General features: G+C 32.9%; 2 protein-coding genes across 2 annotated transcripts in view; one reads left to right on the top strand and one right to left on the bottom strand.

Annotated features, from left to right (window-relative positions):
* The window catches only part of LOC106101789 (WD repeat-containing protein 7), a 63,377-nt gene that overhangs the window by 26,557 nt on the left and 19,725 nt on the right, over positions 1-17,095 (bottom strand). The gene's annotated exons all lie outside the window — the stretch shown is intronic.
* Positions 5,324-7,230, top strand: LOC106101864 (pupal cuticle protein PCP52-like). Its single transcript, XM_013281214.1, has 2 exons — positions 5,324-5,426; positions 6,135-7,230. The coding sequence occupies exons 1-2, from the start codon at positions 5,415-5,417 to the stop codon at positions 6,987-6,989; spliced, it is 867 nt and encodes a 288-aa protein (XP_013136668.1). The 5' UTR covers positions 5,324-5,414; the 3' UTR covers positions 6,990-7,230.

The raw sequence follows: 17,095 nt of genomic DNA, 5'->3' as shown, positions 1-17,095 counted from the left end.
GCACGCGCCCGTCGCCTACGCCGCTGCCGCGCACGGCGCTTACGGACACGGACTCGCGCACGGATGGTAAACTGTGATAGCTTTTAGTTACCAAATCTAATACTCATGATGTTTGGAATGTTATTTAAATGTAAAAAATATGTACAGGCAAAATAGGCGAGGATGAGTGAATAAATGAAATAGTAAATTAATATGTCTTTTATTTTCATTCAATTCGCACTATACTCAATGAAGTCATTAAATTTTATTAACAGCATAATGCAGCGCTATTTGCATACGTATAATTACGAGCTCATTCGACTTGCATATAAATACGATAAGATCAATACCGACCATAGACTTTAACTGCTTTTATAAAAAATATTAAAAACGAGGTACATTTCAGACATATTAAATAAAAAAGCTCAAATTAAACGACCAAGTGTCCGCCTTTAAATGTAATTAAGAAATTCCGCGACACAAGCGGAACTACATTATCAACATAACCTTGAACAAGTACATTTGTTATACAAAAAATGAGTTCAAGGAATTAGAGCGACTGTAATAGAGCCTTCGAGTTTTAATAATAATTATATATCTCATATAGATAGTAAGGAAAATGACCACATAAATATATGTCGTTTATAAATATGACAAAGAAGTAGGTAACTTGCGTGGGATAATAAAACATTGAACCGATATATCGAGTTGAATCAGAGCGAAAGGGAATTACCATTCTTTGAAACAAAGGAACACAGTTAAATGTCAAAAGTCAAATGTCAAACCAATAAAGGTACTAATCATAAATTAACACCGTGTTAAGTTGGCTGAGTAAATACATCTAAATTAATTGAATTAACTTAATTATTATAATTAAAACTTAAGTCATAAAGAAAACTCAATGTTATAAACAAAAATCTAGTAAAAATTGATACAGTTTAGAAATTGAGAAGCATAAGGTTAGCTTGGTATGGACATGTTATGCGACGTGACGATGCGAGATGATGATGCCTGAAAGTGTTAAGAATGAATGTGGAGGCTACAAAGGAAGAGGAAGACCGAAGAATGTATGGATGGATTGTGTGAACGAGGATATGCTTAAGAAAGGAGAGGATTCATAGGACGGCTGATAGAGATGTATATGATGTATGATGTATGATCATATGACGGCTGATAGAGGTGATGTAAGGGATAAGGGCAAGTTGATGATGATAAATTGATACAGTTAAATTGATATGTTTGTTTTTATTATAATAGATTTTAAATTACCAAAGCCTATGGTAGGTTTGGTTTTAATATCTTAAAACAATAATTTATCAAACACCACAATAAAAGATTCATTGAATTTTTGCAGGAGTATCAATAAAATAAAAAATAGGTTGTCAATAATACGGAAATTAAATAAAGGTCAGGTGCTAAATTGTTTAAACTATAACTTTAATTTTCGCTTAAGGTTAGGTATGGTGAAATTCAGCAAAAAAGTCCAATTCCGTATAAAAATACCTTAAAGAACAAGTGTTTTTACCTAATTAAATTCTATGTAATTTTGGATAAGTATTCGTGTATCATATGTTCGCTCTGTACCTCCTGTACTAAAATTAAAACTAAGCTAGATAAAGCGAGAGACGCCTACGAAATAATAACTGCAAAAGCTCTGCAAATTTATTTCGAACTAGCTTTTGCCCGCGACTCCATCAGAGCGAAATTTATTAATAATAATAAAGAAACGAATTAATATTGCTTAAGTTATTCACAGATAAATAACCTTTTAACGGTGAAAGAATTTTTAAAATCGGCTAAGTAGTTTGTGGGCCTATTCATTACAACCAAACGAACAAAGTTTTCGTCTTTATAACATTAGGATAGATTTATAAATCTAAACACAATATGTTTTTTCAATAACAGCTTGTACTAAGCCATCTGTCGCCGTATGTATAGAAAATAAAAAAACAAACAATAGAATCACATTATTCCGAAACTGGCCAAATAATCATATTGTATTTGATTTAAACATAACAAATATACATTTAAAGACACAATACTTATAACATTTGCTATTTCATACATTCTAGAACTAATTTCTGTCAATAAACTGAAAGAGTCGTGAGACATCTCTTTGTACGACACTATAATAATGAAACGCCTGAGAGAATTGCAATTGCAAAATGTGCTGTTGCGAAATTGCTACACACGAGTGAATCGTTCTGAGTGGAGCTCATTATATTGTTATATGACTATGTAGACAATAAAATAAGTCAGAAATTATATGGAAATCAACTTTAAACAGATAAAACACAAATGTTTTCCACCAAAAAAAGGCAATTTGTATGATTATTAATACAATTTATACTACACGAGCTGTTGCCCGCGACTTCGTCCGTGTGGTATTAGAAAACATACAAACTATATAAATTACAAAAAGTTACGTATCCTTCGGGAACCGGACATTTCTCGGGGATGAAGCTTATCCCAAGAATGATCGAGTAAACATTAAAAAACTAAATTAATGAATCCTACGGGAACCGTAACTATTCCCGGGATAAAAAGTAGCCTATGTGTTCTTTCAGACTATGCTCTAAACCTGTGCCAAATTTGATAGAGATCCGTTCAGCCGTTTAGGCTACAACCGCTAACAAACATCCATACATCCATCCATCCATCCATCTAAACTTTCGCATTTATAATATTAGTAAGATTCATATTTGCTAACTAACTCTAACAAAAGACTTCAACGCGTATAATTTACAAAGCTTAATTCACTGATTACGTTAATCATTTTTTAAAATGATGTGCTTAATAGAGATATAATATGCATCATAAAGTTTGATAATCTTAAACAATTAAGAGTAGGCAATCAAGACAGTAAGAAATTAAGTCATTTAATAATTTGATACATATACGAAAGAAATAACTTTTCAATCGTGTCCAAAAATGGTTAACATACATCTAACTTTCATCACCGATAATTTCACAAACATGTCAATTTTACTATCTTCATTGTAGGAAAATGTATTATTTGCATTCTAAGATAATATCAGAGATTAGGGTTTTACATAGTTTTTTATAAAAGAAGTTGACTACCGAACGGTGTGAACAGCGTCGTCATAGACTGATTCCAGCCTTTATACAGATAGATTGATTCCAGCCTTTGACAGTATTTCGATATAGAAAACTAACAAAGCAGCACGATTGTATCGGGGTGCGTGCGCGTGCGTCGGCCGGTCGTTGCCCGCGCGTCACGGTTCAAGAGCGGCGGAAAATGATCACGGGTAATCGCCCTTGCATAGCGATCTCATACCGTGATTAAAACGTCTTTGTTTCCCAGCTGATCCCAATCAACAAATAAATGAATTTCAGATAAATGGATGACGTAGGCCTTGTTTTTTTTTTCAAGTAGGGGACATACAAGATGGTCAGTTGGCTTTATGTGACTGCTTTTCAGATATCTGCAAGATAATTTGTAACAGATGCATTGCCTCTACCCCGTCGTGTCTATCTTTCTTTCCGTGTTAAGACGTAAGACTCTATTTGGTTCAATTAATAAAAACATTTAAGACTTGTCCTCAATTTATTATGATCTAGCTGTTCCCGTATGGCTTCGTCCGCATGAAATTATGAAAATTTTATCTTATTGCTTGCATTTGTCAAATTATCAATTGCAAATGTCAAAATGACATGACGATGACAAACCATGGCAACGTTGCTTCCTGGATGTTGGCAGCAACTCAATCTTTCCCACAATAGGGTTTTTATCCAAAATATTTACGCCCTAAGTTAAATGGCGTGAAAATATAGTCTAAAGCGTGACGTAAGTGTAGGGCGTTTTATTAAAAAAAGGATTATTCAAAAATATGCTGTAATTGCTGACATATTAGGAAACAAAGAAGTGTGTGTTTACGCTTTATTATAATAGTATAGAAGTATAGATGACAGGGGTATGTGGCAGGCCAGAAAGCAGGAAGGGTTTTTAGTTTAAAAACTTGAATTTGCATTAGTCTAATATGTATAGCATTGACATTTAGCATTTTTACATTGAATTAATATCTGGAATTAATCCTAGCAAAATCTTTCTAACTAATTTAACATTGAGTTATTAAGTTATTAGCATATGTCACGATATAAACAACTTAACACACTTAGTGTTATGCTCTAGCAAAAGCATAATCTTTCTAAATTAATTTTAATCTTACCAATATTATAAATGTGAAAGATAAGATTGATGGATGTTAGAATTTGTAACCTAAACAGCTTAACGGATATCGACGAAAATGGCATAGACATAGAGTCTGGAACAACATGTAGGCTACTCACTTTTGTTTTTTTAATTCCACGCGGAATGAGTCGCGGGCGTAAGCTATTTAAAAATATTTATATTAACAATTTTTTGTTATTATTTGTAACACAAATAAAATAAAAACCTTAAACGCGTGTGAATCCTACATGAGTCGACACTGAACTAAGAAACCCTACGCGGATGTTTCTCATGAAATGACCGGGAACATCAATTTTCCTGTCGGCCTGGGTACTGACATTTTCATAACTATAACGATTTATAAAAAACTAGACGTTGACATTTACCGATTAATTCCAATAAAATGACTCGTAAGTACCCAAGTACTCAGACATACCAATTTACATTTTATCATTAACAAGATATATGCACAAAGATAAAACGGACGTCTGTCTGTATTTAACAACACAAATATTCATATCATTGTCTTTAAAAAGCAATCTGAAACAATTTATGGGGAAGTAAACAATTCATTTAAGAAGTTTCAAGTTCAAACATTTACATTCAATTTTTACTAAATTATCGCCTTTCAAGTTATTATGATTTGATTTGAGATTTCCGTAGTTTTTATTGCTATAGTCAGACAATCTAACTATACCCACGAATCGTTTAAAATAACTTTGTTTAGTATCAAATCAATAACTTTGAATTATTTGAATACTTCAAACAGAAACTTTTACATAAATTTTTCCGTTTATTCTTTCAGCTTGTTAAGGTTTGAATTTTTATATCTTATAGTTGCATAATTAAAATGTCGCATTAATAATCAGTTTAAAAGTTACTGGTAACACAATAAAATACAGCCTAATAATCTTCATTACAATCACAAGAAAAATATTAGAACGCAGCCGGGTGCTAAACTAATGCATCTTAGGAGCCGCCCAAATAATGACGTAACATCGATTCATGCGTCGAAAATGTACCATGGCAATCAAACCGGCGCCCATCGACTGTCAAAAAGCGCGCGCTTCCTGCATTCTTTCCGCCCTTGTCGGGCAACTTTTTTTAATTTATTTTTTTCAAGAATCTTAGCATACAGAATCCAGTCCTCTTGTTCTATATAGAGGTTGTTGATGACGCGGTATTATAAAAACGGATTGAGACGAGATGAGGGCAATCAGTAGCTTTCGAGACATCTCGCACGATGAGAGTTCTGGTCAGTCTTGTGTTCCTTTGTTTGAGTGAATTTATTGTGATATGTGACTAAGTGAATAATAAATTTTAACAATGTAGCGAATTGAATTTCAAATTTTTAAATTTATTTTAATTTGGGATATTGCTAATATGAACTCTGATTTAGTATAGCTTTAAATTACATTAATATTTGATAAACAATAATATTGAAATATTTGTAAATTAATCAATTTTTGGTATAGACATACTAGTAAAGCTTTATATATGAAAAAAAAATCAATTAAAATATAATATTTTAAAGTATGATAAATCTATAAATGATAGAATAATACTGGCAACAGTCAATTTTGAAAAGTATTATTAATGCTTTGCAATAAAGAAAGAATATATTTAGGTTAAAATGTTTAAATTTAGTACTTAACTTAGTTTATGATATCTATAATCTACAGGATAGTGGTACAATTTTGCCACATAATTACAGAATTACGACTCTAAAATTAGCAAATCATTCTTCAACCAGAATTACTTCACAGTTCGAAGTCAAGTTTCAAGTGATTTTTAATTGCATACATTAATTCTAATACAAAATCTAACTTGCAGTTAACCTTCGAGCAGTTATCGCATTCTATAAATTACAATTGTAAATTCCTTATTGAAAAACGTTTGTCGCACTACTTTTTTAACAAAACACTTGATTATTGGAAGTATTCACGTCATTTTTTTCTTTCAGATATTGTCTGCCGCCGTCCTGGCTTGCGCGACTGGCGCGCCTTCTGGTGCCTTTTTCGCTCCAATCGTACCTTATTCATTAGCTTATTCTGCCGTAGCTATCCCAGCTGCAGTGCCCACTATCCCAGCAGGTGACCTGCAAGCTGCCGCTATAAACGCACAGGTGCAGGTACAGGATCTCACTAGAGCCGCAGCCGACCAAGCGAGAGAATTAGCTGAACAAGCAGTCGAGAAACAAGATGAAGGTGTCATTGAAGCCAACGATTTAGCCAAAGAGAGGGCCGAGGAAAGTTTCTGGGCTGCTGAAGAAAAGAAATGGCAAGCTTTAGATGCTCTAAAAACCGCTGAAGCCCAAGTCGAGGGATCTATGGCGAGCGCAGATGGTGCTATTGCTGCTGCGTACACAGTGCCCGCAGCTGTTGCCCAACCAGCAGTAGAAAGCGCCGCTGTGGTAGCAGAGGCGAAGAGCGCAGCCCCTGAACCGGCTAAGGCAGAAGAAAAAAAAGAAAATGTTGAAAGCGAAGCTTCTGCTGCGGTCAAATCTGCTGAAACCGAAAGCAAACCCGTTGAAAATGTAGAGAAATCTGAAGACTCTGTGCAAGTTGAAGCAGCCAAAGTTGAATCTGCGGCAGTAAAAGCTTCTGAAGCGATCAAAGACGTTAACACAGGTTTTGCAACTTTGACTCAAACACACCCATCACCCGTCATTTCTGCTGCCTTTGTGGCCCAACCTTGGTTGAACCCCGGCATTGCTCCAATCTCTTACGTTCCTGGTTTGAAATCCTATGTGCCATCCGTCATCCCTAACTACAATGCCCAGCTCTTGAACCCTGGCTATTATAGGGCCGTATGGTAAACAATAATTCACTTTTAATTCAGCATAAAATCTACGCTAAAGAAATAAATCGTAATTTCAAGAGCCTAAATTTGCTGATCATAAAACTATACTGTCTTCATTTACGGGCATTTGCTTCTCGGCCACCTTTTACGAAAAATGTCCTATTTTCGTCCTAACTAGTCACGTACTAAATCTTGTGTTTGATGTTATCTTGTTCCTGACAAATTTGATATCACAAATAAAACTTCGTAAAAACGAACTGCAGTTTTATTTCACCTCAATAAAGAATACGGAAGACAATATGTATAATATTTAGAATTATTCATACAATATACCTGTCGCATTTGAACTGGTTAGTTGTTAACACGGTATGTAATTACAAATTATAATATTGATCCTTTACAAATAAACCTTTGTAAGGAAAATTCTAACCATGCAAGGAACAGAATAATGAGGTAATGAAGCATATTATTACTTTTCACAAATCATAATACTTTACATTTTGCGCGTTAAATGTTATTTCTTTGCAAAAATACAAATAATTGTCCACATATTACCGGTTTTTTTTTGTAAAATTATCCTCCACGGAGTCACCGCGATTTACACCTAGTTGGTTACAAATGTTTCCTATCATAATATATCTTTACATTTCTCTTTGTTTGGGTTCATTTGCATTCGCCTTTTTATTTAAAAAGGAGTATCCAATAAGTAGAAAACAAGTATGTTAATCAGATGGTTAGAATTCTTTTATAACACAAAGCATAAAGTCTACGGCATTTAAAAAACGTATGCATGCAAATTACATCTGCCCATATACCCCTTAAATTGTTGTTATTTACTAGCAAAAAAAAAAGTGGTCTACAATGATTTTTTTTATATTAAAGCAAAATTGTTAAACTTTGACTAAATACACAAACGAAATTTTTCAACACATATACCTTCGTGTTTCTCTTTAATCAATTTTCAAAACCATAAATTACAAAAACATCTATATTGCTAACAAATATTATGCTGTATATCCTTTAATACAATACGACGCAATAAAAGCGAATTTAACTTTCCATTTGGTAGAGCATATTTTGTATATTCTCCTCACGACTGTCGCGAAACGGGGTGACCAGGACATGCGCGTGAGGCAAGCACACATGATAGGAATGGACTATCTTACCACTGTCCGGTATTAAGTTTGTTAACCTTTAGTTGGGGAATTCGTAACGAATTTGATCAGTGATACATTCTCTCTATAGCATTTGAGCAAATAAAAAATATAAATTGAAATAAAACTTTTTAAACCATTGTTGCTATGAAGTGCATGCTTAGATGTAGGAAAGTGCGTGCGAGAGAGGTTTGCTAAACCACGCACATTGTAAATTCTTAATCTCTGCCTTCCTGTAGAATACGAAGGCGAGTTTTTAATTGTTAATATCGTTACTACGTACATATTTTTAATTTTACGTCGATTAGTATGGACATGCGTTATTTATTTCATTTTCAAATCCATCCTGCAATTGTTTACATCAAGTAGGATTGGCGACAGGCGGCCGGCCGTAAACATTAAACCAAAACATTAAGAGCGGGCGCACATCTTTGAGTAAACTATCGCACAACTCAACAGTTATGCGATTATCGATTATTTCGCAGCCAATTCAACTGTTCAGTTACCTCCATATTAGCTCATAAGAATGCGAGACTTAATAGTTGTGCGATAGTTTAATTTCAATTATATCATCTATAAAATTGTGCGCAAACCACACATAATCGAAATAAGAGTTGATGACTGATTTATTCATCTAAAATACTCGCAGCACTGCAATTGTATTAATCTTAAAAGCCGTAATTTGTTAGCAAGATTCCAGTACGATATCGCTACAAAAAGCAGTGCGGCACGTGGGACGAACAACGTTTGCAATGCGGTCTGTCCGCATTCACGCCCTCTAGCGGCTGATAACTATTACACTATGCAGTTAATGCAATGATCTTGAATAATCTAACGTTATAAAGTCAGTATACTTTACTTCTAATATTATAAATGCGAAAGTTTAGATGGATGTTTCTAAAGTTTGCCGCCTAAACGTCTAAATTGATCTCGGTATTTGACGAAGATTTAAAGTATAGTCTGGAAGAACACATAGACTTCTTACATAGACACAACATTCTGAGGGTAAAGCAACAATAACAAGAAACTAATATTATAAATGGATAGATGCATGGATGGATGTCTGTTAGAGTTTGTAGCCTAAACGGCTGAACGGATCATTATGAAATTTGGCATAGATGTAGAGATCGTGTGAAAGGATACATACTTGCTTTTTTTAAATTTATAAGTGTACGCGGACGAAGTCGCGCGTTAAAGCTGGTAAACTATAAATATATGAAATATTTGCAAGTCATCTAAACAACAGTGTAAAGACAATTTTAAAGTTCTATTACAATAAAATTTAATTAACAAAACCTATTTTCTATTACAGTTTCATGATTTAGCAATAAATAACAAAAATTCTAAGAATTCACACAAACACATACAAAACGAAATAAAAGGACCTTGATTATTTAACAGTCGTTTTGCAATTAATATCAATAATTGATAAGTTATGTATAAAAATGGCTTAATTTATAGCATTGTGGGAGTTTCTGGGACATTATCGTAATTGCACTTGCCCTATAAAATGTATTTATAGACGCAAAGATCAGTTGAAACATCTGAAAGAAACTCGTTTATCTTAACATATATGGAGAATTGCACAATTTCATTATCATTATTTTTGCCTCGAGCAATTGTTACGTGTCGGAAATAAGACAATTCAACTGTAGGCTATGGCAACACTACACTCTAATTAAAGCTTATACTGTAAAAATTGATAATTTTTGCAAAACGGTTAAAATTAACAAACTAATTTTGTATTCCTATGTAATCATTTGTTTTACACCAAAGTAGAGTATCGGCTTTTACAGGGAGCAGTTGGGCGACGGCTTAGGGCCCTAGACGAAAAGGGGCGTCACAAATTGTATTAAAGTCTCACTTGACCCTATAAGCAACGCCCCAAGCATGGTAAAAAGAGGCGATTTTGGCACTTCTAAAGTACATTAAAAAGAACAACACTTTGCCTCCCCTTTAAGTTCTCTTATTTTCTATACGAAGTGTATCTATAAACGATTTGAATACGAAATATTTCGTTCTTTTTCGTTCTAACTGTCGCGTTTAATTGAACGTTGCCAGCCCTAAGCGTTACAACTTATTTGTCACGTACACACACGAGGGCACTGGTTTTATAATTAATATATAATATATAGAGATTAAATAGCGATCGGAATGCAAGTAAGTAAGCAAAGAGGGCGGCACTGGGACCGGTCGGAAGGTCGACGAGATGATGAAATAGACCGGGCTCGTTGCAGGGGTGTGGGCGATGCCGAATTTTTTTTTGTAAATCTCGTATTTTGATGATTTTACTAATCTAACTAATATTTAAAATGCGAAAGTATAGATGGATGGTTGAATGTTTGTTAAAGTTTGTAGCCTAAACGGCTGAAAGAATCTCGATATCATTTGGCATAGATGTAGAAAGAGTCTTGAAAAACGCATAGGATATTTATTAGGATACTTGTTTTTGTTTTTTAATTCCACGTGGTAGGAGACGCGGGCGAAAGCTAGTACATGTATAAGTAGAAAAAAAAGATTTCATTAACTAACAAAAGAATACATTTTCATTTTAAAACTTTATTGTCAGTTAGTACAAATGAAAAATAAAACACATCTCATTTGAAAATACAACAGAAATAATTACTCCTAACGTAATATTTTAATTTGAAGATAAGTTCGTTTTATCGACAAAATTCAATGGAAATAAATTTTCAATTCACCTTTTTAACCTACGTCCAATTATAAACAGATTGAAATATTCTACTAAAAACAAATCACTCTCATTTAAAATAAACGAACCGTGTCATTATCTGTCGCAGTTAAATTGCTTGGCCGTTATTAACAAACAATTTCTAGAGCCTAACTAATTTATAGACTTATAAATTCAATAGTTTATTTTTCTACTAGCTGTTCCCGTGCGGTTTCATCCGCATGAAATTATAAAAACTTTGTTTTATTGTTTGAATTTGTAAAAAAAATCTATTACGAATGTCAAAATTGAAATGCACAAATGACAACGTAGGCCTTTGTCATTTGAGCATTTCAATTTGAAAAAAATTGATGAAATTGGATAAAAAATTATCGTTACCATGGTAACCATGCTGTGTAATAGCGTGAAAATATAGCCTAAAGCTTGTCGTTAGCATATAACTTATTGTTAAAAATTGTTAGATAAGAGATATTCAAAAACATAATGTGATTGCTGACATCTTACATAACAAAGTAGTGTGTGTTTACGCTTTTTTATATCAGTGTAGTATAGAATTTATACGTATAAAACCGTATCGTCCTGAATAAAAATTCTTAGAAAACCAAAGAAAGATTTATTTCCAAAACAATATAACAAAGTCTCAATTACAATAACAAAAAACAATATTAAAAATACGATAAATCACTATAAATCATAACTACATTGGTGTGTTCGTAAACAAACAAATCGGTACCTTTCCTCATTTCCTTGCAACAGATGGTTACACGCCTCATTAGGTACGACGATTCGTACAATCGTAAATCGTAATATACACTACAAAATTAAAATCAATATATTCACACTATCATCACTTAGAATAAGAACCTTAAAAAAACCCTTTGTTCGCTATGTCTTTTTGATTTCTTTATTTATTTATCAAGATACATTTATCTTTAACCAGCTTTTAAACTATACAAAATTATCGCATCAACTTTATTATATGCAACGACCAATAAATCTACATCGCTTAAATGCGCCTTAACCCATTTTAAAGTCCGAATTTATTTGCCTGTGTTTTGACATTTTTTTGCTATATACTTTTTTCAAAGCCTGTCAGAACTACTGCATTCAAAAAAGTAAAGCCTTCGTTTGAATAACTATTTATTGAAATTTCAAAGATATTAATTGCAGTTGTCTATCGTCCTTAAATGTACCATTAAACTCTAAAGTGCTGCCATCTGTCACTCTACCAATATCAAGCACTTAGACCCGTTTTCCACAAGCATAGTCTTGCAATTTCTAACGCCCTTGTTATTACGAGATATGCTATAGAGGTAAAAGTCGCACGGCTAAACGCTAAGTGAAAAAGAGAGTTTACGAGTATTTAATAACGATAAATAAATAGTTACAACCATTAGGAGAGCAAATTGAATTATAGTCACAGCCTGTTGTTTATGGAGTTTTTATTAAAATTCCAGAACCACGTTCACATTGAAAATATATTGCTAATAAGGGGTATCAGTTATTATAAATTGTTAAATAACAAATTATTAAACGACCAGATGTTACACTTTAGGTAAGAGATTGCGAGAACTCCTTCAATTAAACTAAAAAAAAATATTTATTTAATAACATGGGTATCCACTGTCAAAATACTTGTATCTATACTAATATTGTAAAGAGAAAAAGATTTGTTGATTTGTATGTATTTAAATAACTCAAAAACTACTAAACCGTTTTTGAAAATTATTACACCGTTAAAAAGATACGTTTTAACTACACGCCGACGAAGTCACGAGCAATAGTCAGTATATATTTCACTAACTTTCTCCCGCGACTCCGTCCGAGTAGAATTAAATTTCAGATTACTATTACTAAAAAAAAACATTTTAGTAATTAATAATACAAAACAAAGTAAAAACATCGGTAACAATAAATTAATCTGATTTCTTAATTTACTATAGTAAATACCATTGTATAATAAATTAAACACATATAGAAAAAGACAAGCGTCCGTTTTAAAGCGTAGATTTAAAACTCGAGCGGTTTAACTCCGGAGCTCCTTTTAAAATGCCACTCATTACGTTATGTACTTTTTTTAATATTGTTATTGAAGTGGCTTCCTGCTCCACCCAGCTGTGATCAGCTTTGAAGTCGTCCGTGTGACATTTATAGACTTAAAGTACAGGGCTGTCGATAACGATTATTAATTGAACGTAAAGATTATAGTGTAACAAGGATATCTAGCGCGGTGAGAGGCGCTACTGATTACGGTTAGAAAATACGTAAAACCTATATGTTCGTAGAAAATGGTAGAAGAGACAACATGGCATGCTGTAATACAAAAAGGACTTGAGACTTTTTTAATTGACCGATGGGCGTTAGTGGATTATCATAATTTAGTTTGAATTATGCCAACCGGGTCAGGTAATATTATCTGTCCATATGTGTGCAGGGTTGTCATTTAGGTGAAAATGTCGAACAAGATATGACCAGTTGGTATTAAAGTCTTTCTATCAATTTTACTAAACGAAAAACATTTCTCTATAAAAAAACATTCATCTCTAGTTAAAGTCTTCATAGGCTTAACTAAACTTAGAGACTGCCTTTCTTAACGCTCGTCTACAAAATAAATAAGACATTTGTGAAATTGATAATGATGAAATAAATATACGAAAATCGAATAATGTTACATTCATTACAAGCTATCGTACATAAACGTTCTGGTGTTTTAAATGTTTATATCAAATCTAAGCACTTTAAAATATCTAGTAATCACACGCATGTTTCCCCACATTCTAACATAAATATTTAACAACTAGCTGTTCCCGTGCGACTTCATCCGCATAAAATTATGAAACTTCATTTTATTGTTTACATTTGTCAAATTATCAATTACAAATGTCAAAATGACATGACATTACAAACCTTGGCAACCTTGCTTCCTTGATGTTGGCAGCAACTTATGGTCTCTTTCCCACATTGGGGTTTTTATCCAAAACCTTTACCTTCTAACTTTAATGGCGTGAAAATATGTAGCCTAAAGCGTGACGTAAATGTAGGGCTTTTCGTTAAATAAAGAACTATTTAAAAATATGCTGTAATTGCTGACATCTTAGGCAACAATGAAGTGTGTGTTTAAGCTTTATTATAATAGTATAGATATCATTTCCAAACAATAATGTCCGCCATTTTGAAGTCTATTATTTTTAATTAGGCACAACATTTACAATTAATTAAGTATAAAACGATGACCCAGACAGATTAGCGGTGAAGGTTCCTTCATACTTTCGTCTAATAGACACATTATGATAATGCAAACAGAACACTGTTCAGGAATTTATTCATTAAAATGCGCGCACACCATTGATTAAACTATCGCACAACTGTTTACTCGCGCTATGATTTGTTTAAGTTTATGAGGAGGTACGCACACTACTATATTTTTAGTTGTGCGACAATACAGTTGTGCGATAGTGCAGTCAAAGGCCGCTATGTTGCGGCCGCTACAAATATTTCTTTAATACGATCCCAACATAGACAGTAGCATATCTATACTCTATACTAATTTTATAAAGAGGAAAGATTTGTATTTTTGTATTTTTGCATATATTGAAATAACTCAAAAACTACTGGGCCGATTTTAACAATTCTTTCACCGTTAGAAAGGTAATTTATCTGTGAGTAACATAGGCTTAATTTTAAGGCGGGCTAAGTCGCGAGCAACAGCTAGTTGACTATTTTAATACGGTAACAGTTTAACAAGATTTACATACAGTATTTAATGCAGCTTTTCGACTGATTCGAAAGTAATTTACAAATAAACATAAAATTTTATAACAAAGACTCAATTTGATAAAAATAATGCAGACCAACCGTAAGCTAGTCTAGATGTCACCCGTAACTCCGTCCGCAAAAAAACTTCATTCGTAGCTTACATGTTCTTCCAGACTATATTCTATATCTATGCCAAATTCAATCGAAATCTGTTAATCCTTTGATATACACCTTCTTACAAACATCCGAAATTTCGTATTTATAAGTAGTGTGAAAAGATATAGTAAGAAACAATATAGAACAAGAAATTGATTGTTCCTCTTCTTCCATAGAGTAAAACCATCAACACTGATTTGAATAAATTAAAACAATCGTTGTATATACATCTATAAGCTGTAACTATGTAAAAAATTCATCATCAACTTCCATAAGACAGTTCACCCCAAAACGAGAAGAACCTTGAGATAGTAAACATACCATATACGCGTCTACCCTTTACAATGTCTCGTCCAAAGTCAAGCGGTATCAATGATTACCGCACTTTCATTATAAACACCAACTTGATTACGGAGGTATAAAAGAGCTGGCAAACGTCAGAACAGCATTCAGTAGCTATCGAGCAGTCTGACAAGAAGTGCACGATGAGATTCCTGGTACGAACTTTTATATATCATAACTAAAAAGATAATCGAGAGATTAGGGAAATTTTAAAAACACATTATTGCAAAAAATTGCTAATCTAATCCACCGATTCCCAAACTCATTTTAAGGATTTTACTGTTTTTTTGTGAACCTTCTTGTTTTAATTTTATAACCCGTAGTTGCACACCCCTGCTGGATTTCTATGGTTCCCATAATATCCCAGTGGCCCATATTTAAGAACTTAACTAACATTTCTTTCCTCTTATACAAATCCTTAAGTAACCGTCACATTAAAATAACAAATTTATTACATTAATTATTTTTTGGTCCCTAAATCTGTGTGTAATCATTTCTAAAACCATGTAACATATATTCGTGTTATCCAACTCTTGTAATTTAGCCTCGAATATCATATAAAATTTCATTTGACTTATTCCATTTCGTTAAGTAACACAATATCTAGATTTACATTTTCTATATATATACAGCTCTAATAATGCGTAATATTAACATAATTTTCTTTTCCTTTAAAAATCAGATGCAACATGTTTCCGCAGTGGAAACTCACTGTTATACTCTGCTACAATTCCGCACATAATATGTCACCATTGGCATGAAAAAGACTTTTTTCGTAACTGCCTATTCACACGTTTCATAATCGTTTGACCAAATTTAGAGACCTCTCAACGCACGCATAGCATATACAATTACTATCTATTCGTTCAAAAACAGACTTTATCAACCAGTAATAAGGATTGCACAATGTATATTAATACGGTAAAAGAAGGTCCAAGCATACCGGGCAACGTTTTACGGTCAACTACGTGTTGTGCATGCGAAAATATTCCTTGGTCAAGGTCGCAATTTAACTGGAGCTCATATACAGTTGCATCATTGTGAAAAATAGCAATTTGTAAAGAAAAACCCACAAAAAAATGCTTCACAAGGCTTCAAATTTTATAAAAATTCTTTTTGACGAATCTATTTTACTAACCGAATGAAAAATCGTGATTTGTATAGTTTTGTGCATAAATGTATTTTGAACCTTAAGTCAAATTAATAAATCAATAATAACAATATCAAATAAAAGATTTAAGTAAAATAATAATTTCGCTCGTAGTAAGTCAAGACCAGTATTTCAAATAAGACTCATGGTTGAAATATTACATTGAATAGACGTTTATCGTTCAGGGCGTGGTGTGAATAATTTTTGGACACGTTAGTAAATTCCTAAACGCCTTTGTGAATAACAATATTACCATGAATACAAAATTTACAAATTTACCATAATCTTGATTTACTTTGCCTATTATGGTCCGGCAAAATCTGTACCAAATTCCCGATATTTTATAGCAAGCCGCAAACACACCTTAATTAGCGATATTATCATAAATGAAACGTTGCCGGTTCGGATATTATTTGTACAGTACATTGTTAATTATCATTACTAAATGAATTTTAATGAATTATTTGGATATGCATTGCCAAAATAAAATTGTTCACGAATTTATAACGTATTGAAAAATTCAAATGTAACCGACTTTACCTTAAAACCGACGAAAATTTTATTGCATACTTCCTAACAAATTAGTAAATTTTAAAACGTTTTGATAATCATGCCGCAATTAAACTACGAAATCATTGTACATTGCACTTATGGTATGCGTTAATGAAGGTTAAAAGCTGTCTAGTTACTCATAACTTACGCAATTGTATAATATGCTGTTGTTCAGCTAAATAAGTGCATGCCAATGAGTTCCCGAACAAATGAAGTTCGCGTATTTATTATAAACGATTGTAAAAACGTTTAACAAACGTATCAATACTTTGATACTTGTTTACGATCCGTAACAAGGTCATGACGACCGGTTAAACTTT

Source organism: Papilio polytes, unplaced genomic scaffold (genome assembly GCF_000836215.1).
Source record: "Papilio polytes unplaced genomic scaffold, Ppol_1.0 DF823935.1, whole genome shotgun sequence".
Taxonomy (NCBI): domain Eukaryota; kingdom Metazoa; phylum Arthropoda; class Insecta; order Lepidoptera; family Papilionidae; genus Papilio; species Papilio polytes.
The sequence above is the reverse complement of the archived record's forward strand: the minus strand, read 5'-3'. Positions and strand labels throughout refer to the sequence as shown.